This window comes from Neoarthrinium moseri (genome assembly GCF_022829205.1).
Source record: "Neoarthrinium moseri strain CBS 164.80 chromosome Unknown scaffold23_Wmoseri_CBS_16480, whole genome shotgun sequence".
NCBI lineage: Eukaryota > Fungi > Ascomycota > Sordariomycetes > Amphisphaeriales > Apiosporaceae > Neoarthrinium > Neoarthrinium moseri.
In genome coordinates this window covers 174583-200478 of record NW_026055137.1, presented here as the reverse complement: position 1 = coordinate 200478, position 25896 = coordinate 174583, and the positions used below count along the sequence as shown (strand labels likewise).

The window sequence follows — 25896 nt, the reverse complement described above, 5'->3', positions numbered from 1 at the left end:
TAATCAGACATCAGACTAAGATAGCATACAGATAGTTGAGGCCAGTTTGAAAATTCGATATCAGTTACTAATTTGGGATTCCAACTTCCACTTGCATCCACGTCCCGGGAACCAGATTTTGGTATTGTGTCTGGATTTGCTTGGCTCTGAGAAGGCCAAGCAGGGACCTCAAAGCGGAAGGTGTTTACATGCAGTAAACTCCCAAGACCCATGCGAAGGATCTTCGCGGCTCGGTATGCATCTTGGTTAGATCCCTTGCTGTTCTCGATCTGGGGAACGAAGAAGCACTGAATGATAGGCTCGCTGACACGGCGTTCTTTCTTCATTGCCGCCTCTGCAGATAGGTGCAGTATACGACGATCATTTCTCCTAGAGGAGTTGACAGCAGGATTTCTCCATCTCCGCTGCAACTCTTTTCCCCATAGCAGGGCAGTTGGATTGGGTTAGCTATTCCGAAATCAAATGCATGTGGGATGATTTCTACGATTCATCGAAGTCGGCTTTTGATCTTATTGGTGTTGTCGTCAATTTTGAGAGGTCATCGCAGAAAATCGCGAAAAGGTTGTCAATCGTCCCTTGCAAGCCTCAAGGGTCGAAATGTGCTTGTCCGGCTGTTAGTGTGTGATCCACCTACACGTGTCGAGCTGTCGGAGAGGATAGTTGTTGACATCTTCCGTGCTATCGGGTGCTGTACATGCGCCGACAGAATGGATTGCTGCTGGGGCCACGAACAGAACAGGCAATCAAGCCCGCTATCTTCGGGATATTTGTGCCCTTCATCCCTGAAGTCGGAAAGTGAACCCTACGGGAGTTCTGTTCATACCCGCCCTGCGAGCCATCAAATCACGACAGAGCGTATATGGCGGCTTCGAGAGCTCGCAAGATACAGTCTTTGCATATGGGTTACCTTGAGGGATCATGTTGACTAGTGCGGACGGGGTGGCCTTGCGTATAGGTGTGGATTAGATATGCCGTGTATTGGAATGAAACGGTGATGTTTCGGCCAACAGCTCGTTCGGGAAGAATAACCTTCTCGAAGCTGTTGCCAGGCTTCCATAGCAATATTTGAGGTTCTATCATGCAGCTTCATAATCAATATCCCGAGACTACAGTACGTTCAAAGTTAAGACAGTACCTATATCGATCGTGCGTTAATGCCTGCTGGCCACACAGATCACCACGCAGGCTCTCCAGATTCAGCGACTGCCGCACGTGTAGCCCTTGTCTAGCTTCAAAGGTAGTTCTCTCGTGGAGGGCAGAAGACGTTATACCCTATACCCCCCCATGCAGTGACCGGTCCCCATTGTTCGGAGCAACGCACATGCCCAGGCAACTAGAGAGACACGCGAATGCGCGCCAAGCGACAGACCCAAGCAGCGCTAGGGAATAACCACAGCAGAGAACATCAAATAGCAGGGTGTGGGCACCAGGCATTGCGGATCCCAAAGAAATAGTGACTTTCATAGCTGTCGTTCGATGAATCGAACGTTTTTCTCGCCTGGACCTGGCAACCAGGAGAGTTTGGAGATGCGCGAACTCAATAAGGTTCAGTTGTTAGTTAGCCTGGTCAAGGGTCCGTAGAATTAGTACGGCGGTTTAAGTGGGGGATACATACCCCCAACCAAGGACGCACACGCGGCAATGCAGCGCCATAAAGTGCATAGCAGGGCAGACCGGACTCTATGCAGCAACTATGTAGGTATGGGCTCTCTCGTTGACATGTAGTTAAGCAGGGCGCGAGAGAGTCCGCTGCAGAACAGTTGACGCACGCCTACCACGGAGCTGGCGTGGTTACCGAATGGGTTCTCGTCCGAGCTCGTGGTGCTCGTGGGTGAACGAGCGCACCGGCAAGGAAAAACGAGCAGTGCTCCCTCAAGGCATGCAGCATCAGACAACCCGTAGGGCTTGAGTAGACCAGGAAGCCATGGCTCGAGTGGCCCCCGCGAAGCTGATGGCAGTAACCTGCAGACAAGGTCGGTGTATGTAAGCAGTTAGTGTGTCGTTGAGGACGGCGACCATTTGACTCGACTGCGGAGGGCCACCTTGGACCTCGGGCCGTTTCCTACCACACCAAGTTTCCGAATGCAGAAGGATTCTGAGGAGCTTGATCCTCTGAATGATCAATGCGAAAGGCTGTGGGTGTACGTACCTCGAGGTACTGTGCCGCCAAGGCGCGAAGCAATGCAGTATGCAGTCTGGTACCTCTGGACTCTGGGCCGGCGACTGGGGGGCCCAAGGATTGTCGGGACTTGGTATCTCTCGTGCTGGGGGGGAAACATGCAATGTACCCTTCTCCATGGCTGTCGGGTGTCAAGGTTGCAGCAGCACTGGGCTGGACGCTGGAACAATTTGCTGTGGCTCCTTGTCGCCTGAATTGAGCGCTCGCTTATGGTGGTGAGTGGGAGAGAGGGTGCCCTTCAAACGGCTCCTTGGCTGGCTCTTCCGCCTCTGCTTCCCTGCCGCCCCTCTGCACAAAGCTGCGACGGGGAGTCTGCGTCTGCGTCTGCGTCTGCCTCTGCTCTGCTCTCTGCACTGGTGCGTGCTGAACTGCTGTCTTGTCTTATTCCCACCGCCCGCGCCCACGTCCACGGGCATTCTGCATGTTCGACGGACCTTTCTTTTCCCCTTTGATTAGCTTCTGCACCCGTATACTATATCGCACCAACGAGGAGCCCGTGGCTGCGACATTGCTGCAAGGTCCGCTTGGGTCCCTTTTTCCAACGTCTGAGGCCTTTGACTCGACACACGCACTAAAGTTATACGCACCCGACCCCATCCCATTCGGGCAGGCTAAGGGAGACAATCGCGAAGAAAGGGGACCCCCGAAAAAGAAGAGGGGTATCGTTTCTCGCACCAGAAAAGTGAGAGAAGGTTGCAGCAGACCCAGCTGCGGCCAGCAACAAGCAACCACAACCACAACCACCACCACCCACGCAACAAGGACAGACACGGGATATTCTTGGGCGGTGGGCGACACTGTTTTGCCTGTCGTTCAATCCAGACGTTTAATCTGGGCCGTCTTGTTCATCCTGTCGCCGTCTCGTCCAGGCCTGGCTGCATCGCCTGATCTGTCAGATCCGACCAATTTTCACTTGGCTAGTTATCGAATTCTCAGCTGCCACTGGGTCCCACGTCCGGGGCGACGACCCAGTTCCCCCTGTCCACCAGCGAATTGGGCCTCTAATCTCACTTCCCTACCCGCCCGGTAAGGAGAACGGTCAACCACTCACACCTTTGCCCACGACAGTCGCCGAATTGCTTCGACTTGCTAGCGCCTGTGGCAGAGAAGCAAGCAAGCGACCAACATTGGACTTCATTGGCATCTCTGGACAGTGCCTCACTCGCGTGCCTTTTCGCCGTGTCCGCTCGACCCTTTCCTGACCGACCCCTCGTTGACGCGCTATCGCCCCCTTTGCTGGGTCGGAGGTAGGACGACGACGACGACGACGACGACGACTTCTTTGATCAACCACCGCCGCGTTCCCGACTCTTTTTCTCTTCTGCTGCACCTGGCGAGGACTTCGTCGTGCTGTGCTGCCTTGCTGTGCTTGTATATTCCCGTGTGCCTCGCAGGTGTTCCCCGGTGGACGACGAATAGCCTGCCCGTCTTGTCAACTGTCCGTCAGAGTGCGTAGTGGCCCTGGAGCATGACCTGATGCCCGCTCTGGTCCTCCAGCTTCCACACCCCGCGACGCATCCGACATCACGATGCTCATGACCGTGGCCCCAACTTCGGCAATCCGACAGACACAGAGAGGTAACAGCTACACATCGCGCAACCAAGCCGACCCCGACTCCGCAGTCGGTCTCTCCGAATCGGCGTCGTTGGCCCGCTCCAACGGTGACCGCAATATCCTCAAATCCGCCTACAACAACATGAGTATGAACGGCATCATGGGCACAGCCCCTCCGGGGTCTTTGTATGTGAGGGCGCTCTACGACTATGAGGCCGACGACCGAACGAGTCTCAGCTTCCACGAGGGCGACGTCATCCAGGTCATCACACAGCTAGAGAGTGGTTGGTGGGATGGAGTCATCAACGGCGTTCGAGGGTGGTTCCCGAGTAATTACTGCCAAATGATCACGAGTTCCGACGACGTCCCGGAGGCCGCGCAGAATGGGGAACTCGTAGTCGCTGAGGACGACTTTGAAGATCAGGTTCGCTATGAGGAAGAGTTTGACGAGGAGAACGAATCCGACCAGGACGACTTCAACGGCCTCCCGCTCGAGGGGACTGACTCTGGCGCCAAGTCTGGCGGTGCCGACTTCTGGATCCCTCAGGCAACCCGTGATGGCAGACTATTCTATTACAACACAATGACGGGCGAGAGCAGTATGGAACTGCCGCTCGAATCACCAACATCGCTTAACGAGACCGGCCCACGCGATCGCATGAATGTCAACATGCCGGAGAAGACGAGGCCACCCCCGGAAATGATGGCTCGAGGTTTAACACAAGATGAAGATGAAGATTCAGAGGCAACCTCGGCGTCCGAGCTCGAAGGTGAATCACTCATGATGGGAAGGGGCTCAATGGTAGGTTCACCTCAAATCATATTTCCAACTTGCTTTCTTTCGTGTCAATCAGTTTCGCAACATGAGCACGTGCTTCGGACACCCTTATTTACTTTCTTCTCTCACAGCCTCTCCGTTCTCGCCGTGCCTATACCAACGATGGTGTTGGTTTATCCCCCGCACCCTCCATCGACTCTATGAACGGCGCATCGCCCCTCGCCCGCGTTCGCGCAGATACCTACATCAACACAAATCTTCCCCTGCCTTCAGGCACAGGGCAAACGCCCATGTTGGCTTCAGCGACCTCTTTTACAGGCACAAGCTTCAACTTACCTCAGGCTGCCACGATTCCCCGCTCCTTCTTCGACGATGGCTCTGCCCAGCTGTTGACTTGGACGAGGCTGGTCACGGATATGAAGAAGGCTATTGATCGCTATCGCGAGGCCATCACCAGTAGTAACCGTGCCGAATATGTGAGTCGTGCGGAGGACATCTCGGACCACCTGCGGCTGCTACTTGCCGCTGGCTCTGGAACGACCGATAACCACTCAGGCCAGCCTTCCATCATCTCTACCAATAAGGCGCTATACCCACACTTCCGGGATATGATGTCCAAGTTCTCAAAGTTGGTCATATCCTCTCACATTGCTGCTGCAGACTGGCCAAACGCCGAGTCCGTACAAAAATGTATGCAGGAAGCAGACGGAGTCTTGATGGGTGTCTTCAGCTTTGTTGAAGTTGCTAAGCAGCAGAGAGGCGAAGAAATTCCCAGACTTTTCCCGGGTTTCGTAGTTGGGAGCACGGTGGGTGGCAACTGGCAGAACAACGGCTTGGGACCAAGGGATCCCATCACGTCCAACTTCCTTGACGACGAGCAAGAAGGGATCGTGGACCCAACGGCCATTCTCGACGGAAAATTATTGGAGAGGCTCGATGAACAAAAGAGGATGTTGGTATCCAGCATCAGGGAGTTGGAGAAGAACCTCACAGTTTCCGAAAAGGTTATCACGCCATACAAGCATGAGCTCATCGGCAACAATGTTTGCACGGCCGGTGGCAAAGTTGTTGAGATATTCAAGCCTTGGATCCAAATGATCGAGTCGGTCGATCTCTCCACGCTAGGAAACAACTTTCAGACGCCACAGTTGGCCGACTTCAGCACGTACAAGCAGAGTCTGTATGACAACATATCAGATCTTGTGCTCGGTTGCCAAGCTGTCGCTGGCCCTCTGGGCGACGAATGGGCTGAAGTACGGGGAGAGTCTCTGGAGAACCGGCTTGAATATGTCAGACAGTGCGCACGCGCACTAGAGCAGAACTCTTCTCATATCGGATTCTCGTTGCAACTTCTTTCGGAACAAGTCCAGATCAACTTGCAACAGAACCAACAGTCCCAAATGCGAGACGATAACTACCAGCGCGAGCAACTCAGGAGAAACGAGACGATGCCTTACAACAACATGCACACTCGAACCGAGTCGCGGACTTTAGGTATAGAGCGACGGCCACCGCTCATGACATCTCAGTCTTTCACAGAAGGGGACACCCCTACCAACAACTACCGCAAGGGCGACTTATCGAAAGTTAGGAAGATTTTGGGAGACGACCCCACGCCGCAAGGAGCCCTACAACAAGCCGAAGAGATGCCCCTTTTCTTGCGACTTGATCTTGAAAGTGAGCTGTCGTGGGATCTGAAAGCATCGCCACCTGCCGTCAAAGGTGGCACTTTACTGGCGCTGGTGGAGCAACTCACGCGTCACGACAAGCTGGATTCAAGTTTCAACAACACATTTCTCCTCACATACCGCTCATTTACGACGGCACGCGAGCTGTTTGAGTTACTAGTCAAGCGCTTCAATACACAGCCTCCTGAAGGTCTGAACAGCAGCGAGTTTGACGTTTGGAGGGATCGCAAACAGAAGCCTATCCGCTTCCGCGTCGTCAACATCATGAAGAGTTGGTTCGACAACTTCTGGCTAGAAGAGAACAACGACGAGTCCAAGCGTCTCATCAGGGACGTTTATCAGTTCGCACGTGATACCGTCAAGTCGACAGAAACGCCCGGTTCCGCGCCGCTGATGACTGTCTTGGATCAACGCCTCAGCGGCAAGGAAATGTCTTCCAAGCGCATGATTCAGACTTTTGCGAATAATGTGCCCCCGCCAATTATGCCCAAGAACATGAAGAAGCTCAAGTTCTTGGACATCGATGTCACCGAATTCGCTCGCCAACTCACTATTATTGAGTCCAAGCTCTATGGAAAGATCAAGCCTTCGGAATGTCTCAACAAGACATGGCAGAAGAAGGTTGGCGAAGGCGAACCTGAACCGGCTCCCAACGTCAAGGCTCTCATTCTCCATTCTAATCAGATGACTAACTGGGTTGCCGAGATGATTTTGGCCCAGATGGACGTCAAGAAGCGCGTGGTAGTCATTAAGCACTTTGTGTCCGTGGCTGATGTAAGTCAAGAATTTATGCTACGAAACGCCCAGGTTACTAATTGCGACAGAAATGTCGAACGCTCAACAATTTCTCCACGCTCACATCCATCATCTCCGCGCTTGGCACGGCTCCGATCGCTCGCCTCAAGAGAACTTGGGATCAAGTGCCAGCGCGCACCCAAGCAACACTAGAAACAATGCGTCGACTGATGGCCAGCACGAAGAACTTTGGCGAATACCGAGAAGCTCTTCACGCAGCCAATCCTCCCTGCATTCCATTCTTCGGTACGCTCCGCCTGAAGGCTCTGGCATTTTGGAACTAAGCTGACATGATCGCCGCAGGTGTCTACTTGACGGACCTGACCTTCATTGAAGACGGCATCCCCTCGATTATCAAGAAAACTAACCTCATCAACTTTGCCAAACGCGCAAAGACCGCCGAAGTTATTAGGGACATCCAACAGTATCAAAACGCCCCATACTCACTCCAGCCAGTGCCGGATCTGCAGGACTACATCTTGTCTAACATGCAAGCTGCTGGAGATGTCCATGAGATGTACGACAAGAGCTTGGTTGTAGAACCACGTGAACGTGAGGACGAGAAGATTGTGAGGTATGTAGCATTGCGGCAGCAACAAATGGCGGCGATGCAAGGTCAACTATACTACGGTTGAGACTTATCCTTGCTGTTATCCTGGCATTGCCCACTTGCTTTTCTGGACGCAGCGCCCATTCGCTTCCACAAAAAGATCAAAGTTTCAGAACAAAGGCTTACTTAATTCGTTCGTGATGCAGGGTCCTGGCCGAATCAGGCTTTCTATGAGGTTGCACACCACCGGGCTCCCCATCCGAGAAGGCATGCAGCTCTTTAGCGGCAATGCCTGGTCGGATGGGCGTCAATCCTGGCCATGGGATTATACGCCACTAGTCGTGCAACGAATGTCTTGACCACCATCATCATGGGTGCCTCGAACCCGAGGAATTGGGGCATGGCCTATTAACGCCATCTACTGGTCAGTTGTGCCAGCGCCACGACCGGGATCTGTGGGTGGGGGGGGGGGGGGTGGGATGACAGTCTGGCCTGTCATGTGCGAGAAATCACTATACCGCTTCGAGGCTATATTATAGAATCCCATCCAAAATTCCAGACCCGGCGGATGAGGAGCAGTCTGAGTCCGACCATAGCGTTCATTTCTATCCCAATGTTCATACATGAGGACTCGGAGCCGGGACCAAGGAGGGGGTGCATCTGCCCACCACGTAGCAGGATTAATTCTGGCGTAGGGTGTTCTAGATAGGCGCCTAGGAGTGCGCGAAATTGGAGGAAAAGTTTAAATGGCCGGAAATGGAGCAAGGCAAAGGAAACGCGAGTTTTTGGAATGCGGAATTATCGAGCAGGAGCAGGGTCTTCCATGGAGGAAATGAAAAAATAAAAACAGCCAATGGGGCTTTCGCCTACGAGGGGTCAAGCTTGCTGGATGAAGGCGGGAGGGTTCCAAATCCAGCATTCCCATATATAGAGGCGTTTTGTGATATCAATCATACCTTGGACTCTGTCCCAACCAGTCGTTGCTCTCGTTCCTAATTGACAGTCTGGGGAAGCTGGGGAAGAAAGTGGGTCACCTACACCTTGCAGACATCGGGTTGCAACAAATGATGGCCCTAGACGAGTCCTTCGTACCCTACATTGATTTCATGCACCAGTTTCTTTGTTGTAGCTCGCGAGGACTACCCGCTGCTACGGCTCTGTTGATTTTACCAGACGTCCAAGTTTCAATGATATGACAAGACTGACGCAGGCATCCGCACCTCGTACTCTTCAACACGAGCCTGGTCAACGTTCTTCCGTCGCTAAGCTTGCCAGGATATTGTACCAGGAATCGGTCCCATGCCAGCGGAAATGCTTGGTTCGTCCCGGTGGACGATGTGATAGACCCTGTGCCGCAGTAGCACAGCTCAGTGGGCTGAGGAGTCTGATGAGGGCTGGGCCAGAACCCTTCACCGGTCAGTCCTGCTTATTTCTTCCCTCATGCACGTACGGAGTCTGTTCTGCTGGAATCCGCACCGTAGCATATCTCAACGTCTCACGCGAGATAGGGGGCGATCTCTGCCTTCCCTTGACGCCATCTTACTGGCAGTGTTGTCTTCAGCTGAGTCAACCCCACGTTGGCGGAGGCGGAAGTATTCGCAGTCCACATGTACTCACACGCGCTCGCACTCACCACGCCTGCAACCATACTGACATCGCGAGGCCATGGACACCCGGGACGCGGCATTTTTCATTCATTGTTCTCTCTGGCCCCCGTAATCTGAGGATAAACCACCCAACTTTAGGGTCGGCGGGCTCGGCTTCGGGGTATACGCATGCCTTGCCCCTCATTCCCGTTGGAAGCAACTACTCATGCGTGTCGGTATTTTTGTCTGTGTTACGTCCCAGCTACCTGCAGTCCAGTTACCAGCCAGTTGGTAGACCCGAGGCACGAGGCCCGATTTATCCGCCCATCATTTGAGCCCTTGGAATTATCCGAAGGCCGCACACGTCTGCGTATGCCTATGGGAGAGAAGGGCGCTGATTCGAGCTGCTCTGCAGACCACTCGAAAGAGGGCACGCAGATGATTTCACCCGGTGCCGTGGCTCTGAGGAGTATACTCCATCATTGCATAATCAAGGTACTCTGTGCGTCCGTCCCATTTGAGGCCGATTGGGTCACTAGGTTCCCACGACAAGTACGTGCATGGCGGATTTCCTAACCAGCGACACGATTGGTCCCCCAAGGGACAATCTCGCTTCCGACAAGAGCAAGCGAGAAGCATGGCTGTCCCATTGTGCACGTTGCATCAGAAGATCGGGAGGACTGTGGCGTCATGCATGGGCCTTTGAGTACATGGGAATACTTAGGTAGTGGAAACCCAGGGAAAACGAGGGTATGGCTGCTTGACAAGCGCCTGGTCTTCGCTGGGTCTGTAATACAGAGGAGGATCCCTTCGGGGACGAGCCGTTGCGGCATGATACAGTGACACTGTGTGTGTGTGTGCGCGCGCGCAAGATGGCTCCGAGGTAGGCAGGTCGGTACCTTTAGACCGTTGAAGGATGCAGATATGCCGTATACTTTGTTCCTTCGACACCCTCAACCCTGCCTACCAGCCCAGGCCATCATGCACTAGACCCCAGCGAATCGGCCCGCATCAGCACCATGGATCACACTGCCTGCAGCTGCAGCTGCAACGGCCTTTGACAATCCCACGGGACTTGCAGCCATATTTGGCTCTTGAGAAAAGCCTCCCCATAAGTACTTGCTGGGTTTTCTACCCAGCCAGTTCATCATGACTGCAGCTACCAAGTCCCCGTTCGACGGGCTGCCGGCCCGCTTGGGATTTCTCCTACGCAGAACAAGGCGTGTTCAACGCAGAGAACTCCTGGGTTCTACCACAGCACCCCAGGACTCTTACGTACGCTTACAGCTGAGACAACGAGCATACGCGGATATCGATTGGAGAGGCGTGTTAATCCCATCTTGCTCGGTTTTGAAATACTGGCTAGCCGCATGGAGCGGGAACACCGCATATACAGATACCCGGGTCACCGCCTCATCTCTGCGACAGCACGCACAAGTCTGTCTCGAGTATACACTCATACTCCCGAAGCGTTGAACGTCGAGGGGATGCCCCACTGCCGGGCAATTTTCGTCTGATGTCGGCAACTTGCAGACTCTGGCGGGGTATTTGTAAGTGTTTCTTTATCGAGGCGTGTCTCGGCGGTGTCTCGTCCTACTTTTATCCTATCGCTTCACTCATCGTTCACTATGATCGGCACGCAAAGCCTGCGGGTGCACACCAGGCCGTGCCGCCTTCTTGTTACTGCTTTCATCAGAGCTCACTCTCCCTTATTTGCTGGCTCGCTGCTCTTTTGGGTGCCTGGTCTCTCCAGCCGGCACAATTTGCCAAACCTGTGTGCCACTTGCTATGATACGTATTTACCCCGGATTTTCGTGTCCCGCATTCGAGAGGGGGGAGGGGCTGGGGCGGAATACTTTTCCGTCGCCCTACCCACAGCCTGCAAATCGCGAGATCTTCCAGCTAACGCCGTGACTCGAGACGCGCCAACGTCGTATACTCAGGCATGTGTTAGTCTCCACTCACCCGAGCCCTCGGCCCTCTCTCTTGCGTGGTTTTCTTGTCTGGTCTGGGGTACATGAAGCCAATGCAAGCGACCGAACCACGGTCTCTGAAAGCGGTCTTGGGAGGGTTGCGGTGGACACGGGTCACTCCCTGCATCGTGCCAAATTCGGCCTATTGGCTGGAGTGCGAGATTCCAATTTCTGGGGAACATCTAGTGTTACTAGATGGGGAAATGGCCCTCGCTTCCCCATATACGACGACGCAGCTGATGGACGGTGGGTATGTGTCATGCCTTGATGCCCCAACCCTCGTTTGGAGGTAGCTACCCGACACGGCGGAGTTGAGAACGTCGTCGATACTCGATGGAGGGGAAGAGCACAGACGCGGACGGGTTTCGATGTCTTCTCACATGCCGCTCGCCGGAAGACAGGGGGTAGTTGTCATCCGGCTCTGTCAGTCACTTATTTGGTGGATTTTGGGGATCTTCCGTGTGGTGTGCGGTGGGCCTCGGCCCATTGCGTGTCGCAGACACATGGCCGTGTTCGGCCAACCCTCCATCAGACACAGACAGGTCGCCGGAGTCGAAGGGTACCGTTGGGTGATACTTGTCTACTTTCGTATATCGCCGGTATGCAAAAGACAAGCAAAGCACCGGCAGTCCCACCCCAAGGGGGGATACCAGTAGGTACCCCAACTTACATGATGCATGGCTCTCCTGCCGGCAGTCGTGAAGGTCACGTTTCAGCCTCAAGTTCGGTGGCGCACTCGCTCGGTTATCGTGTGCCACAGCAGATATAGCAAGCCGTGAAGTTTATTTCACGTAGTCGAGGAGTCTCGCCTGGCCTAGCCCTGGGGTTATGCGTGTTACCTTGTCAGTAGCCGCAGGTTTGAGGGTACAGAGACATGGAAATTGTAGAGGAGCAGAGAGATATGTACAAGGGTCTCTGATGCTTGTCTCAGAATGTTATATTAGTCTCCCTGTCTTATTGATCATAATTGATTGATATACTGCCTGCTTGACGGTATGTGTATCTGGGATTGCGACCATTCGATAAAATTACAGAAGAATGAAGACTGATTAGTGCTTGAACCCTCCTAAAGCAAGATTGAACTTGATCATCACGAACTTTACAGCATGTCTCATCCTCGACCTCGGGGGTCATCAGATTTGCAATTTCACCGATTCGCTGGCCCTGGCGGTCTGACAGACAACCCGGTTAGAAGAATGGGTAGCCGTGTTGAAGGAATGCGTCTATACCATCCGCAACGTCTATCACGACTAGTAATTAAGACGTATACTCTTGGAGGATATATGGGATCTTAAAATGCTATAGCCTGACATGCGGAAAGGTATATGTAGTCACAACCCCCCTTTTGATTGCTGCGAGTTGTGAAAGTCTTGTGGGATCAACAAAATTAATACTTGCTATAGAGAGTAATACACAGACAATGTTCCCGCAAAGCAGAAGAATATAAGGATGCTTCTCAAATGCAGACGTAACAGCGTGGCAACGTAACGTAACGTAACGACAACCCCAGCTGTTAGGGGAATCTTCCCATCCTAACGCCTCATGACACATATCGACACGGCATGTTTGTGCCCTAGTGTCTGTGCAGCTTCTCCTTGATCTTGGCGCCCAAGCTCTTCTTCTCCTTCTCTCCCGAGTTGACGCTGGTGTCAGAGGCGCCCTTGTTATCGCCTTTCGTCACATGGATACCCTTCTGCTCCAGGAGGCCTACGGTGATAACGATGTTAGCCACTTTGATACTCATCAATAGGGAAAGGCATCACAGTGCAGGTGGGACTCACGATCAGCTTCTCTGCCGGCACCAGCCTTACTGGCGTCGAAATCGCCACCGTCGGCCGCGAGCCCCGAGGTCTTGATGTACTTCTCGCCGGTGCCCTCGCCCTTACTCGGGGCACGGGGGTCATTCGGGTCCTCCGGCTCGGCCTCTCCCTTCTTACTATCGCTGGCGCCAGAGGCGATTTTGGTGTCTGAGTTGCCAGCATCGCCGCCGTGTTCTTTGGCGACCTCTTCCAGGGGCTTGGGGCCGGGGCCGTCAAGCTTCTGGGCCTCGTTCGGACCGTCGCCGGTGTTGTCGACGTCGGACGGCTGGTTCTTGGGGTTCGTCTGAGGGTTCTCGGGGTCCCGGATGTCGTTCTGGCCCTTGGTCGTGTCGGCGGGCGTGTCCTTGGCCTTGAGGTTGGTGGACTCGTTGTCTGGGACCTTGCTCGACTCGGCCGCCGTTCCAGTGGTCTTTGCAAACTCTGGCGCGGCGCCCTTGGACTCGGCAGTTGTGGAAGATTTGGTCTGGGGTTCTGCGCACCTTCGTCAGCAAGTCACTTTCGAAAAAGCAAGGACGCACAACACTTGGTCCGTACCCTCGATGTTGCCCTTGTCGAAGGGCTCACCCTTTGAAGTGTCTCCCTGCTCGCCAGAGATGGGCTCTTGGCCATCTCTGGTGTTCTCTCCCCAGACAGCCTTGGCGGCAGCCTGTGCTATGCTGTTGACGGTCTCCATATTTACTGGGAAAGGTATGTATGTGGGTTAGGTGAAAGCTGGTGGTGCGGCTGGGCGAGTGCTTGGCTCTGGATATCTGCGGGTGGATTCGAATGCGATTGAGATAATAGTAAAGCCAAGAGGCGGCAAGAGGAGACGGCGGTTCTTGGAAGTTATTATATCGGGTACTATGTAGCTATGTGACACGTCCCCAATGCGGGATGTGACGTCTTCGCTATGGCGTCTTGGACCAAGCATCAAGGGACAGACAACTTGGAGGCGCTAGCGAACCGAGAAGAACAAGGGGCCACAGCTTCTCAAACGGGCAAGACGGGCTCTCGGGCGAGGCCTTGGAAGCTTGTTCCTTCTCATCGGTTGCATGGAATTACAACTATGACGAGTGCGTCTATGTGGCTTTTCTGTTCTGCCTCTACAGGGCGTAATCCACACAATGGGCAGACATCCAGGCCTGCCAGGATGCCCACACAAAGGAACCGCAGGTGGGCCCTTGAGCCAGGCTGTGGGTTGGTCTGCTGTCTGGGGGAGATCTGCCTGCCCCGCCATGGGCTACGGGACCGCCATGCATCACGATCGGAAAGCTGGCGAGGCCCAGTCAGGCGAGGGCTCTCTGCCCAGCTGCCAGGTTTGCAGGGCTGCGATTAGCTGATCCGCAGGCTTGGATGGTGATTTGGTACAATCGTCGGATCTGAGCTGCAAGTGTTGGACCTCACCCTGGGCACGCTGCAGCAATTACGCTGCCAAGTGGGGCCCTATAGCAGCTAAAGGCAATGACGTATGGCGGGGTCGGAAGTGCATCGACGTCACCCGCGACGAGACCTGGGGCCTGGGCAGCAAAAAGGGCATGGTACCCATCATTGTCGTCGCAACGCCCGGCCAGGCTGTGCTACCCTTGATGTTGCATCAGGTCCTGTTGTTTCTTCGGACTCCAATTGCTACGCTTCAGTTGGTTGAATGTGCTATGACGCATACCAGGCCTGGTATCAGGTTCCTATTCAAAATTCCCACAGGTTGGCGGCAGCCTTCCGGGCTGGCGGCTTCTAACTGCATAATCTTTGCGAGAACACACTTATGTATACCCGGAAGAAGTAACAAACCTCAAGAGCACATACTGCAGACGGGGTATTCTTGCATCGTTACTGAAAACGGGTCTCTAGTTACCTGGGGAGATAGCTCTGAGTTAGCCCAGGGTGTGTAGTTCTAGTGTCAGGTAGAAGCCCGCTCTTATTGGGCAACCTGCCGCTAGGCACTACTAAGACCACACAGAGCCTCATGATGCATTATAACAAAGAATCTCCAGGCGATGCAAAGGCTAGCCGCTCAATCATCTCCATCCACTATTCTTCTCCCCCTTTTAAGGTTAAGGTGAACCCAAACGCTTGGTCTTGGTCTAGTCGCAGTTGGCTTCAGTCTTGGTTTTTACTGTCCTCTCCAGAAAGTACGTCCCGTACTCGCCCTTGCCACCCCATTGCGAACCGTCTTGGATGTAATATTCCAACATTTCGAAGCCCAGCCGTTTATAAACCCCCAACCCGGCCTTGTACGCCATCAAGAAGATATCAATGCCCAACCTCTCCGACTGGGCCACGCCGCTTGCGACCAACATCGTAGCGATGCCTTGGCCCCTATATTCCGGCCGGACAGCTAGGTAATCAATTTCTGCACCACCAATTTGATCAGCCTTATCTCTTCGTGTCGATGATCCAGTCATGCAGGCACCTACGCATGTATTCTTTGAGACCCTTGTATTTCTGCATCGTAACGTGGACCGGATCGTCCATGTTACCCAGCGGCGCCGTGCTCCAGTCCGCACTGTCAAACCTCTTGCTGAACTCTTTCTCCTCGGCTCTGCTGACCACAGGCGTTTGAGCCTCGAGCCACTCTCCAGTCAGACGGTCAGGGAGGAGCCATCGACAGTAGCCGACCACCTCGCCGGTCTCGGTGTCGACGACCTTCTGGTGCCGCTTGTGAGCCCGGTCGTCTAAGAGATTCTTGGGCATCCGCAAGGTGCACTGCTGGACAACGTATTCCGTAGTCTTGTTCTTCCAGAGAAGCACCCACGTGGGATCCGTCCAGAAGGCCGTCATGTTGTTGCGAGCCAACCCAGCACCATCCTGGACGGTACAGCCTTCAATCTGGTAACGAGGCATTGTGGACTAATGATGGGCTGCAACAATCTTCTGAATGGCTCGTAGGTGACTGAGGCACCTATGCCATATCGTACTCTTGCCAAGCTCACTCATAGCATCTTATACTACAATACCATGGTGCCCCATTGGACTTGACGGTGAGCAGTCTCCAGGCAGCCATTTAAGGACTGTAGTAGACAGCGACAGCATTGGTTCAAACGCGCTTATATGGACACTTCACGTATCGACCTGCCTTGTGAGGGAAAGCCCAGAGAATTTGAGAATGTTGTCATCTTTGATGACTCCGATCTCCAGGCAATCCAATACAGGCGGCATGTGAGGTGTTGTTGAGATATACAGTTTCGGCTTAACTCGAAACGTTCCGATATACTGCATGATACTCCTTAGTCGCATTCTCTATGCAACTATCAAGTAGGCGTCAGATCCAGACCCCACAACCAGCAACAGTCCACGACATGTGCCCGAAGGATTGGCTAGCTGAGCGTTGGTAATTGATCACGCCAGGCAGAGAGGATTGGTCCCGTGATCCTCCTTCCAACTGGATCCTGTGCTTATCTACTTATCTACAAACATCCCTCGTTAACGGGCGTAAGTATGTAGATTCTCAAATCATGTTTCCGTAGGTTTTCTTCACCTAGAAGCTGCGCTTCGGAGGCTGTAAGTCATGCGGCGAACGTGCTTCTTCATCTATCTGTTAGCCCTCACCGGAGCATCGGCGCTAAGCGGCTCTTGGCGTTATCAAGAACGGCCCGAGGGGCAACATGCTCTGACAGTCTCTGATGGGAGGCCCCAATTTCCAGAATGGCCAAGGCCTGCTTCGTTGGCCCTCTTCCGTCCCGACCCTCGTCGTCCGCAGACCGGCTTCGTAGCCCTGGGGGATTCTTACAGCGCCGGAATCGGCACTGGCGTTGACGGATCGGAGGATGATTGTCGACACGGCTTACACGGCTACCCGGCACTTATCGCGCGTGATTTCGAGGCAAGCCAGGGCGGCGGCCGCGGTCGAAACGACAGCGTCGTTGCCTTTCAGTTTCTGTCCTGCACGGGGTCCACAACCGAGGAGATCCTGTCCGGCGGCGCAGAGAGCCAGCTCGATAACTTTAATACCTCGCTGCCTGCTGATTTCGCTCTGTTGTCCGTGGGCGGCAATGACCTAGGCTTCTTCGAAGTCATGAATGCCTGTATCTTTCGCTTTTATAATTTCTACTCAGGTACCTGTGAGACGGCCCTACAGCATGCTCAGGAGCGGCTAGAGGGGGATGAATTTGAGCAGAGGCTGCAGATAGTGATCCTTGAGCTTTTGGACAAGGTGCGCTGGGAGAAGAAGCCGGTTCGTAGAAATCTTCGAAAGAGTACATCGATCACAAGTACTGACGTTGCTTTATGCAGTGGTTCTTGATCACTGTCACAGGATATGCTCGTTTCTTCAATGACCAAACTGCTGAGTGCGACGAGATGAGTCTAGGAGTCTGGTGGCAGGGACCAAAGCTGAAGAGAGAGCTCCGGGTACGAATGAACGCCATGGTGCAAGCTGTCAATCAAAAGATCGAGAGTACAGTGGCCCTGATCAACTCACGATTTACGAGCGCCAAGGTGCTGTTCGTGGACTACGACAAGCAGTTCGACAGCCATAGGTTCTGCGAGCCAGGCGTGCAAGAGCCCGACTATAGCAGAAACGACACATGGTTCTTTCTCGTCGGTGGACCAGATAACGCGAGGAACAATGTGCAGGGGAGCCAGTTTGCGCAAGCCGCTACCGTTCCTGCCAAATCTGACTTCCTAGATCCAGACACTTGTCTAGAGCCGGCGGCGCGATCTGGTGACTGGGGTGTGCTGGCGCTGTGTTATATGGCAATGTCGAAGGCACAAGACCCTACATTGAAGCCGGCTCGCGATGAATTTATGGCACAGAACTCGATGTGGTATGTGCCAACCTACTATGGAAAGACGTTCCATCCCCGGACCCGCGGCCATGAGGCTATACGAGACATGATTTATGAGACGTGGGCTAAGTTAGAGAAATGATCCAATCCTGCGACTTGAAAGCATTCTAAGTCGTGCAAAACAGCGGATTCAGTGAGGCGAGGTAATTTTCCTAGCGTTATGGTTGGATAGCTGTCACATAATACCCATTGCTTAATTTTCTTCAGCTTTTTGATTTTCCGCTAGCCTCAATAGACTATTCCAGATGACACCATTTCCCTCTACCCTGTTGATCCAATCTGGTCCTTCTCTGAACTCTTCGTCTGTTCTGGAAGAGATATACATGCACCTGCGCCCCAGACAAATGAAATCCTCCAACAGTACATGATTGCCAATTTGTTGAGTGTCTGATAATGCTGTGTATCAACTCGTCATCAGGGCCAAAACTCCGTCTCCAGAGCACATTGAGCTCCTTGATCTACCCCTATTTCTTCTTCGGCGTTGCGTCCTCGCCCGTGACGGCATGCAACATGAGCTTGTTTGGATACTCGGGTGAGTTTCCACCGTGTCCCTGACTCCAATCATACCCCACAGCATACGCCAGCATTGTGCCATCTCGGTTGAAAGCAGTCGTGGTGATGGAACCACCGACGGACGGGTAAGCCTTCAGACGCGAGTGTGCTGCCCGATCCCAGAAGTGGAAAGTCCCATCCGAACCTGCCGTAACGAACGTCGTGTGGTGAACCGGGTGGAATTGCACGTCGTTGACGGCGTACACCTTGGTTACCTTGTTGGCATCCGGCAGGCCGCGGTGGCAGCGGAAAGTGAAGTTAATGCTAGAACATCGTTAGGGGCCTTATCTTCCAGCCAGTCAAAAGCAGTAGGTGAGAATCAACATACCCAGTCGTATCCTTCTCCTCTGCGGCGTTGATCCCGCACCTGCCCTCGATAGAAGTCGTAGCCCAGCCCTTCCCGTCAGGAAAAGCGGCCACGGCTCTCGTCTGGCACTTGAGCGGCGACTCGGCGGACCGTGCGAACGCCGTGGGGTTACGCAGGTCCACAAGGTGGATGTGCCGCTCTGCCGTGCCGATAACGAGCAGTCCTGCCTTGGCGTCCATGGCGTAGACGCGGTCGGCGCAGCTGAGCGAGGCTATCGGGCTGCTGGCGTCCGCGCGCAGGTCCCAGAACTTGACGGTCTTGTCCCAGGACCCGGAGGCGACGATGGGCCCGTTCGAACCGGGGACCTCCACGAAGCGCACCGAGCGGATCGGAGCGTCGTGTGCCCCCAGCTTGAGGCTCTGGCCAGTCGCACACTGCAGCAGGTGCGGTTTTCTGTCGGCTCCTCCTGCGAGGACCATTGTTCCGTCCTAGCCTCCGTATTAGTCGTATTCTACTGCGGTTTACTGATGGCAAGTTGTCAGGGGTCTCACCTATTAGGAACATATTGTTTTGGTGTTTGTTCTTTGTCTCCATGGAAAGCTGTGGGGTTAGAGAAAAACTCATGCACTTACCTTGGCCCAGTCACAGCTCATTAGAGGACCGTCTGCGGTGAGCATCGTGGCAGGACGTGCCGTCCCATTGGACGCGACGTCGTAGACACGCACCTTGCCATCCCAAGAAGCCGCCGCGAGGTGATTGGCGGTGTGCGACCAGGAGACTGACGAGATGGTGTCTTCAGCGTCAGCGGGGAGCGTCACGTCCTGGGCCGCGGCGCTCTGCATACTGCCAAACTCTAGGCTGGAAAGACTGGCTGGATGTAAAACTGCCTTATTCAGATGGCTCTGATGCCGAAGAGACGGACGAGAATTGATTTGATTGCTGATCTGAAATGGAAGAAATGTACAGGCATTCCAGAATACGCGTCGAGTCAAAGAAATACTCTTACAGGAGGATTAGGCGCTAACGCTGAAACTATTTGTCAGCCACGACTGGGATAGGCAACAACAGCGCCAGGATTCCAGACCCGCAGCGAGTTTCGCGTTGGCTGTGACTGTTGCGTCGACTATAAGTCATGTTTGCACTCATTCAAACTTGCTGGCAGGTATTAGTCCTACTACTGCTACATTAGAATGAACCTGTATCATCTCGACTAACCTCTTTGGAGTGCATATAGATCTGCACTTGCCAGACGGTACGTACCGTACATTATCCTAAGCCTCAGTGGTGGGTTCATGTTATCCTGCCCTTTCAACTCAGAAAATATGTCAAAGCGGAAACTTGAGCAGTCCTTCTGCCTAGCACCATGAAGACGTCCCAGGTGTTTGATGCTTTGGACAGTTAGAGAACCAATCATGGCTGGACTTTGTTTGCCATCACCGCTAGACTGTGATGAGAACTTTCCACAAGTGTCACCCAACATTCTTATATTGAACACGATTCTGCGAAATGAATGGCGAATCGTAACTTTATTCCTGGCGCACTGAATCACAAAGTGTAAACCAACTTCTCTCCAGTAACTTTCCCTTCTTTCAAGTCAGCTAGGCCTTCCAGAACGCCCTCCAAGCCAGACCCGCCCCTGTTCACAGACGGCTTGATAGTCTTCAGCTTTCCCTGCTCGAGCAAGTCTCGGGCCAGACCCCAGAACATGCGCCCATGCTCCAGCTCCGCGGCCCTCCCCGGCCTCTCCTTGCCGAAGCTGTACGACTCGCCAAACGCGTCGTAGCCCAGGGTGAAGAGCGATTCCTTCACCTTTGGGTTGACGGCAAGTAATTTGTCATGCTCTACGGGGAGAAGAGCCGCATAGATTCCACCCTCCTCGTCGTCGCTCAGCGCAGCGGCGCATATGGCCGCGCTCGCGTCGCTGGCGATGCAGTCCCACGCCTTGCGCAGCTTCTTGCCCTGACCCGAAGCCCAGGCCTTGATGTCGTCGGCGCAGCTGGGCGACTTATAGTCGAACACCGCGTCCGCGCCCAGCGACTTGAGATACTCGTGGTTGTGCTTCGACGCCGTGGCGGCTACGCTCAGACCCGACAGCTTCGCATATTGGATCCCGAAGATGCCCGTGGCCGTGCTGCCGCCATATATGAGCAGCGGCTCCGGCTCCTTCAGAGGGTGCGTGGGCAGCGGGAGCTTCAGCGCCAGGTACAGGCCCTGTCCTACGGTGGTAACGGAGACCCCTAGAGTTGCCGCTTGCTCGTCAGAGATATTGTCCGGGATCTTGAGCGCGATGTCGGCCTTGGCGATCACATATTCACCAAACGAGCCTGAGTCGTGCTTCTCTGTGTGCCTGTGTTCTAATTAGCCCTTGCACTTGAGGTAGCGGCCAATACAGTGGCCCGGCAGAAATAGAGGAGTGTATCAGGTACAATGGGCCACTTACGCCCCGTGCACAAAGCCGGCAATGCGATCGCCCTTCTTGAACGGTCTGCCAAGGTTATTGCCTACTTCCTCTACGACGCCGGCATAATCGCAGCCACTGCGGGCTCCGACAACAACTTCGCCCCGGTCGATGGATTTCCAATCCGTAGGGTTGAGACCGACAGCCTTGACCTTGACGAGTACATAGCCATCGCGCAACTCAGGCTTCGGGACTTCAGCGACCGCCGCCTTTCCAACCTCAACGATTTTGATGGCCCGGATCGCCATGTTGTTCTAGGCTTAAGGAGATATGTGGTGGTGTTAAACGGGGCTGGAATGATGTAACGGTATGCGATTGTATCTGTGGGTCCTCAGATTTTACTTCGTACTTTATACATGTGCTTACAAATCCCTTGAGAGGAGCGCTTCTGACTGGAGCAGCTTGCATACATTTCTTCAAGACGTGACATCATTGAGGAGACGCTTGTGTGACATGGAAATGCACACATGGTAGCTGTCGACCCCAGAGTCAGAAATTTCCCAGCCGGGGGACGATGCCTATGCAGTGAAGGATATTGCTGATATTGCTGATATTGCTGATGGATTACGTAACTAAGCTCGACGCTTTTGGTCCTGTTTCCAAGACCGCACAAACTCATCAAGCTCAACATGCACCCGTAGGCCTTTCTCGCATAACGTGTTATACACCGACTTGAGTTCTGAAGAGTCCATATCCCTGGCGAGCGTCACAAATGCCTCCATGAAAACGTGTTTCGACCAGGGACATTCCTGAATGGCGCGATAGAACACGTCCTTAGCCTTCGAACGAAGCTCTTTCTTCTGGTGACAGTATCGTATGTAAGATATCCAGACCCCGACATGATGCTTACACGTTTCGCTCTCGACTGCACGCTCGAAAGCTGCCCGAGTAGAGTGTACATTGCCGGTTCCCATTTCGTGGCGGATCGCAAAGACTCGACTACTGACGCAATCGTGTGCTTTAGTTAAAACGACCAGATCTAGGAGCGACCGGACCCTATCGTCAATGCTCAGACGCTCTTCCCTCCAGGCATAGAGGTTGAGAAATATGGTGTTCTGAGGGAAGAGGGTAATATATCGTTCAATGTGCTCGCGTAGAAAGGCCGGTCGATATGGACTAGAAGTAACATATTAGCATTGCGAGGAGCTTCTGCCATCACCATGGATACTAATCCTGACTCACCCGTGGTTTGCATGATAAAAGAGGAGTTCAGCAGCGAACTGTAGTAGTTTCTCGTGCGCCGGAGATTCTCTGAACCCTCGAGAGATGAGCTCTGCTGAGCAAGACTCTATCGATGCCATTGCGGACCACACGTCGCCCTGTGACCCAGACTGAGGCTCTTTGCCGCTACTCCGAGTCATATACTCCAGAAGTGCCAAGCCTTTTGCATATGTGACGGCAGTATCAGCATCCCTAGACGATAGGAGGTGGTCGCGGCTCCCTGTCAGCATCTGCTTCATCTTCAAGACCTGAGCTGGAGTTGCTAGATCCTCAGACGGGTCGTCCTGTGAAGCATGGCATAGCCTCCGCAGGCTTTCTTTCAACTGGCCATCCTCAATCTCCATCCACGCCCAGGTAAGGCAAAGCAGTAATCGATCGTGAGATGACAATGATGGTAAGCCTAGGGAGGCAGATGCAACATTCCTGGCACTATCCTTGGCCCCTTTGACGAATTCAGACTTGGCAAAACCCACGTAAAGCTCAATGTTGCCCGCATCTTGTTTCAACAAAGCCTTTGCAGCTTTTTTGCTGCCACCAGCATTGTTATAACATTCGAGGGCAAGACAGTATGTTGCAAATTCACTCTGGTGTGAAGATAACGCGAGCTGCCTCACAGTAGTCATTACAAGGCCAAACTGCGCAGCTGGCACGATGCCACGGATAGGACTCAAGTACTTGAACCATGATTGTGATGGGAACAGCACTTCAGTGGATTTTGCAATCGCTTGGTATCGGTGCTCAAATGCTGGTTGTGGAAAGGTACTCTGGCCGACTTCTCCGACCGACTCCTTTTCGTCATTGCCTGCGGTAATAGGCAAGTTGCGGATGCCACCGGCTAGGCAATCCTTCGAACTGGCGAGGATGGTATTGCTGGTACCAAACGCCACCGGAAGCTGGTTGAACAGGAGAAATGCATCGACCAGTTGTCCTCGTACTATGGGTAATGCTTCGGTTGCAATAAACACCAGAAGCTCCTCTATATCCGAGTACATGACAACTCGATAGGGGTCATCTTCAGTACCGTCGTCCATAGTGCGCGCAGGAGTCACAGCGTCCTGAGCTCTTTGTGTTTCGATAGCCGCCCATGCCTTGTATGGGTCTCTTGTTTGGGGAACTTTGCCCGAAGAGAACGACTTAGGTTCAGTTGCCTCGTCCATCCCGCCCGAATCGTGGAAGTTCGCCCATCCTTGCGCTGAATCGTCACCGATGCGCGGAACCTCGCTTTCCCAGAAGCCTTGAAAACTTGACAAGGCCGAATCCTTGGAGACATTAGCCAAAGATTGCGGGCGGTGAAAGTTCAACTCCAAAGTAGCCTGCCATGCTGCTGCCGCGAGTTCTCCGAAGCCAGAATCCGCAATGAACTGGGTGGCAGCCAGAAAGACGACTGCCATCTGACCATACAAGGCTTGCTTATCTGAAGCAGAGCTGGAACAGGCTATTTCTTCTTCAATCACACGCAGTCTGGCGGTATAGAGGCGCTTAATATCGTCATACCGGATCGTTGATAGATTGGTCTGTCTGAACATTACGTATGACCTCCAAATCTCAAAACTTGTACCGTGGTCTTTCAGAAGATTCTCCCAGCGCTGTGTCAATGTTTTGGGATCCCATACCTTCGAGCCCTCATGCATAACCTGAAGCCGTAATGCTCTGGTATATTCAGGGGTCTTGGCATGCGCAAGAGCTTTGTCGAGTAGAGAGAGCTTGATGTCGGCAAAGCTTCTGACCTCTGCCTGCGTCGCTCTCCGATCACCGTGCTCAGTGGCCCGGAGTAAAACGTCTTGATGACCTACAAGCTCAATCCAGGCATCCATATCGTCTGGTTGTGTTTTCACGCGAGCAGATAGTTCAATGCCTCGTAGCTTGACTGGGTCATTGGTGTCTGGCGGGCCAGTTTCCGATGAGGAATCACTTCCGTAAGCTTCATCGCTGTCCGAGTGTTCGTGCTTCTTGCTCATGCCATGAATGGACTTGTAGGAGGGTTTGTCCTCGCCCGAAGTCTCGTGATCTGAGAGAGACTCGTCCCGCTTCCGTTTCTTCGACTGTCGCAGAGCCAGGAAATCTTCGCTTCCGGTGAATTTTCCCGATGTATCAGCCCGAACTCGAACCACATCTGATGATTCCCTCCCGGCGTTGGCCAGTACGCTCTTTCGATGACGGCTGAGCGCAGAGCTGCCCTCGCCAAAGCCAAGCAGGGAAAACTCCTGGCGAGCGCTTGTACGGTCGATTCTGAGGAATGCATTGGACCCCAAAAGGCGGCCTGCACCGATGCGCCGATATCCAGGGATATCGTAGCGGTTGTTGCTGCCATACCGCCGAATGAGACCATCGCCAGTCTTGTCAATGACGAAGATATCATTTCCGGTTTGATGAGGCTGAGCGGGATGTGGTGAAACGAGAGGCTGGCGCCTGGTGTTCCTTCCATCCTTCCTGGACCCGCGCTCTGGCAGTTGGGTCACATCAGAATGAGATATGCCTTGGCGTCTTTGAGATCTGTCCTTGTCCTTCCTTCGGACCTCGTCATTAGTTGCGGCGGGCGCAGTCTGCTTTTCTTCCTCCACTGCAGGTGGTGTCTCAGTCTTCCGCTTGAAGGAGGAAAACTTTGGGACACTGGATCCACCCTTGGAAGCCATCATGCAGCTCCGTACCCATTACGAATGCCCTTTGGACGCAATGAGCCCAAGTTTTTTTTCACTCTGAAGGCGCCGTGGCTTGGTTCACGGAGGCTTTGTGATTTGTTGCATGGTTGCATGAGTATTTCATGAGGCCTGGACCATTGAATGTCGATCGCCCCAAGCACAGAAATGCAGCTGGCGCCGACTGGCCAGAGCTGCCAGCCTCAGATCGTTGTAGGTTATCGAGGACCACCAGCATTTCAGACAACGATTGTCGTCAGCCAAAGATATCAAAACGGAGTTAGTTGGAGCTCAAGAACCTGGCGGGTCCCTGTACCTAGATTTCCCAAAAGATTATATGGTGTCGTACTCGTCCATCGAGTCAACGCCAGCGCGATGAGACGACGGCATAGTACCGGACCCCCCTATCGTGCGCGTTGCTTGACTCGTAGTACACTCGACGATGCTGCGTGGACGAGTCGCTCTTCATAGCCCGCAGGCTGCATTCTAATAGGCGCCTGTCGCGCTAGCGCAGTAGAAGCCATAAATGAAACGCTCGGGAGTCTATCTGAGCTAGCTCTCGAGAGCTGTCTACGCAGTAGCGGCTTGCATCGTCACCATGGTTTGGGTGTCAGGGCGCCCAAGTCGATTGGTTGAACTGAATCTCTAAAGAAGGACGCTAAACTTGGGGCAGATGCACCTGGATTTTAGGGGTCCTTGGAAGCCCTTGTCTGGGGGTCTGTCACCGCCTACCCCCATGTGACAGGCCCGACAGCGAACCATACGTCGGAAGCTGCGGGTCACAAGCACGATGATATAATTCCTATTCCTCAACCCACCTCCAGTTATCGTGTTGGATTGGGCGCTGTCAGAGGATCCTGGACGGCGGCGCATCTGACTCTAACCTGCTCGACATTGGGCCGTAACGCGCAGCCGGCGGGATTGTCTTGTCTATCAGGCATTCTTCCCCAGACTCCTCTCTAACTTGACTGGATCTGGAGGACAAAGGTGGCCTGGTTTATCCTAGTTAGCTGGTCTTGGACTCCTGGACCCTCT

The 25896-nt window shown here is 53.6% G+C and overlaps 7 protein-coding genes across 7 annotated transcripts; 2 read left to right on the top strand and 5 right to left on the bottom strand.

Annotated features, from left to right (window-relative positions):
* Positions 1–3708: 3708 nt before the first annotated feature.
* JN550_006558 (uncharacterized protein) lies at positions 3709–7957 on the top strand (the record flags this gene model as incomplete). Its single annotated transcript, XM_049318310.1, has 5 exons — positions 3709–4536; positions 4644–6974; positions 7025–7241; positions 7299–7569; positions 7885–7957. 5 exons carry the CDS (start codon positions 3709–3711, stop codon positions 7955–7957), a joined length of 3720 nt encoding a protein of 1239 aa, XP_049171446.1.
* Positions 7958–12677: 4720 nt separating this feature from the next.
* On the bottom strand, positions 12678–13597 carry JN550_006557 (uncharacterized protein; the record flags this gene model as incomplete). Its single annotated transcript, XM_049318309.1, has 3 exons — positions 12678–12811; positions 12886–13395; positions 13459–13597. 3 exons carry the CDS (start codon positions 13595–13597, stop codon positions 12678–12680), a joined length of 783 nt encoding a protein of 260 aa, XP_049171445.1.
* Positions 13598–14984: 1387 nt separating this feature from the next.
* Positions 14985–15744, bottom strand: JN550_006556 (uncharacterized protein; the record flags this gene model as incomplete). The annotated part of the gene is made up of 2 exons (XM_049318308.1): positions 14985–15253; positions 15318–15744. 2 exons carry the CDS (start codon positions 15742–15744, stop codon positions 14985–14987), a joined length of 696 nt encoding a protein of 231 aa, XP_049171444.1.
* A 455-nt stretch (positions 15745–16199) lies between these two features.
* JN550_006555 (uncharacterized protein) lies at positions 16200–17834 on the top strand (the record flags this gene model as incomplete). Its single annotated transcript, XM_049318307.1, has 4 exons — positions 16200–16227; positions 16443–17074; positions 17134–17756; positions 17813–17834. The coding sequence occupies 4 exons, from the start codon at positions 16200–16202 to the stop codon at positions 17832–17834; spliced, it is 1305 nt and encodes a 434-aa protein (XP_049171443.1).
* Positions 17835–18151: 317 nt separating this feature from the next.
* Positions 18152–19388, bottom strand: JN550_006554 (uncharacterized protein; the record flags this gene model as incomplete). Its single annotated transcript, XM_049318305.1, has 3 exons — positions 18152–18503; positions 18568–19034; positions 19179–19388. The coding sequence occupies 3 exons, from the start codon at positions 19386–19388 to the stop codon at positions 18152–18154; spliced, it is 1029 nt and encodes a 342-aa protein (XP_049171442.1).
* Positions 19389–20091: 703 nt separating this feature from the next.
* JN550_006553 (uncharacterized protein) lies at positions 20092–21252 on the bottom strand (the record flags this gene model as incomplete). The annotated part of the gene is made up of 2 exons (XM_049318304.1): positions 20092–20893; positions 20987–21252. The coding sequence occupies 2 exons, from the start codon at positions 21250–21252 to the stop codon at positions 20092–20094; spliced, it is 1068 nt and encodes a 355-aa protein (XP_049171441.1).
* Positions 21253–21576: 324 nt separating this feature from the next.
* JN550_006552 (uncharacterized protein) lies at positions 21577–24858 on the bottom strand (the record flags this gene model as incomplete). Its single annotated transcript, XM_049318303.1, has 2 exons — positions 21577–22120; positions 22187–24858. 2 exons carry the CDS (start codon positions 24856–24858, stop codon positions 21577–21579), a joined length of 3216 nt encoding a protein of 1071 aa, XP_049171440.1.
* Positions 24859–25896: the final 1038 nt, after the last annotated feature.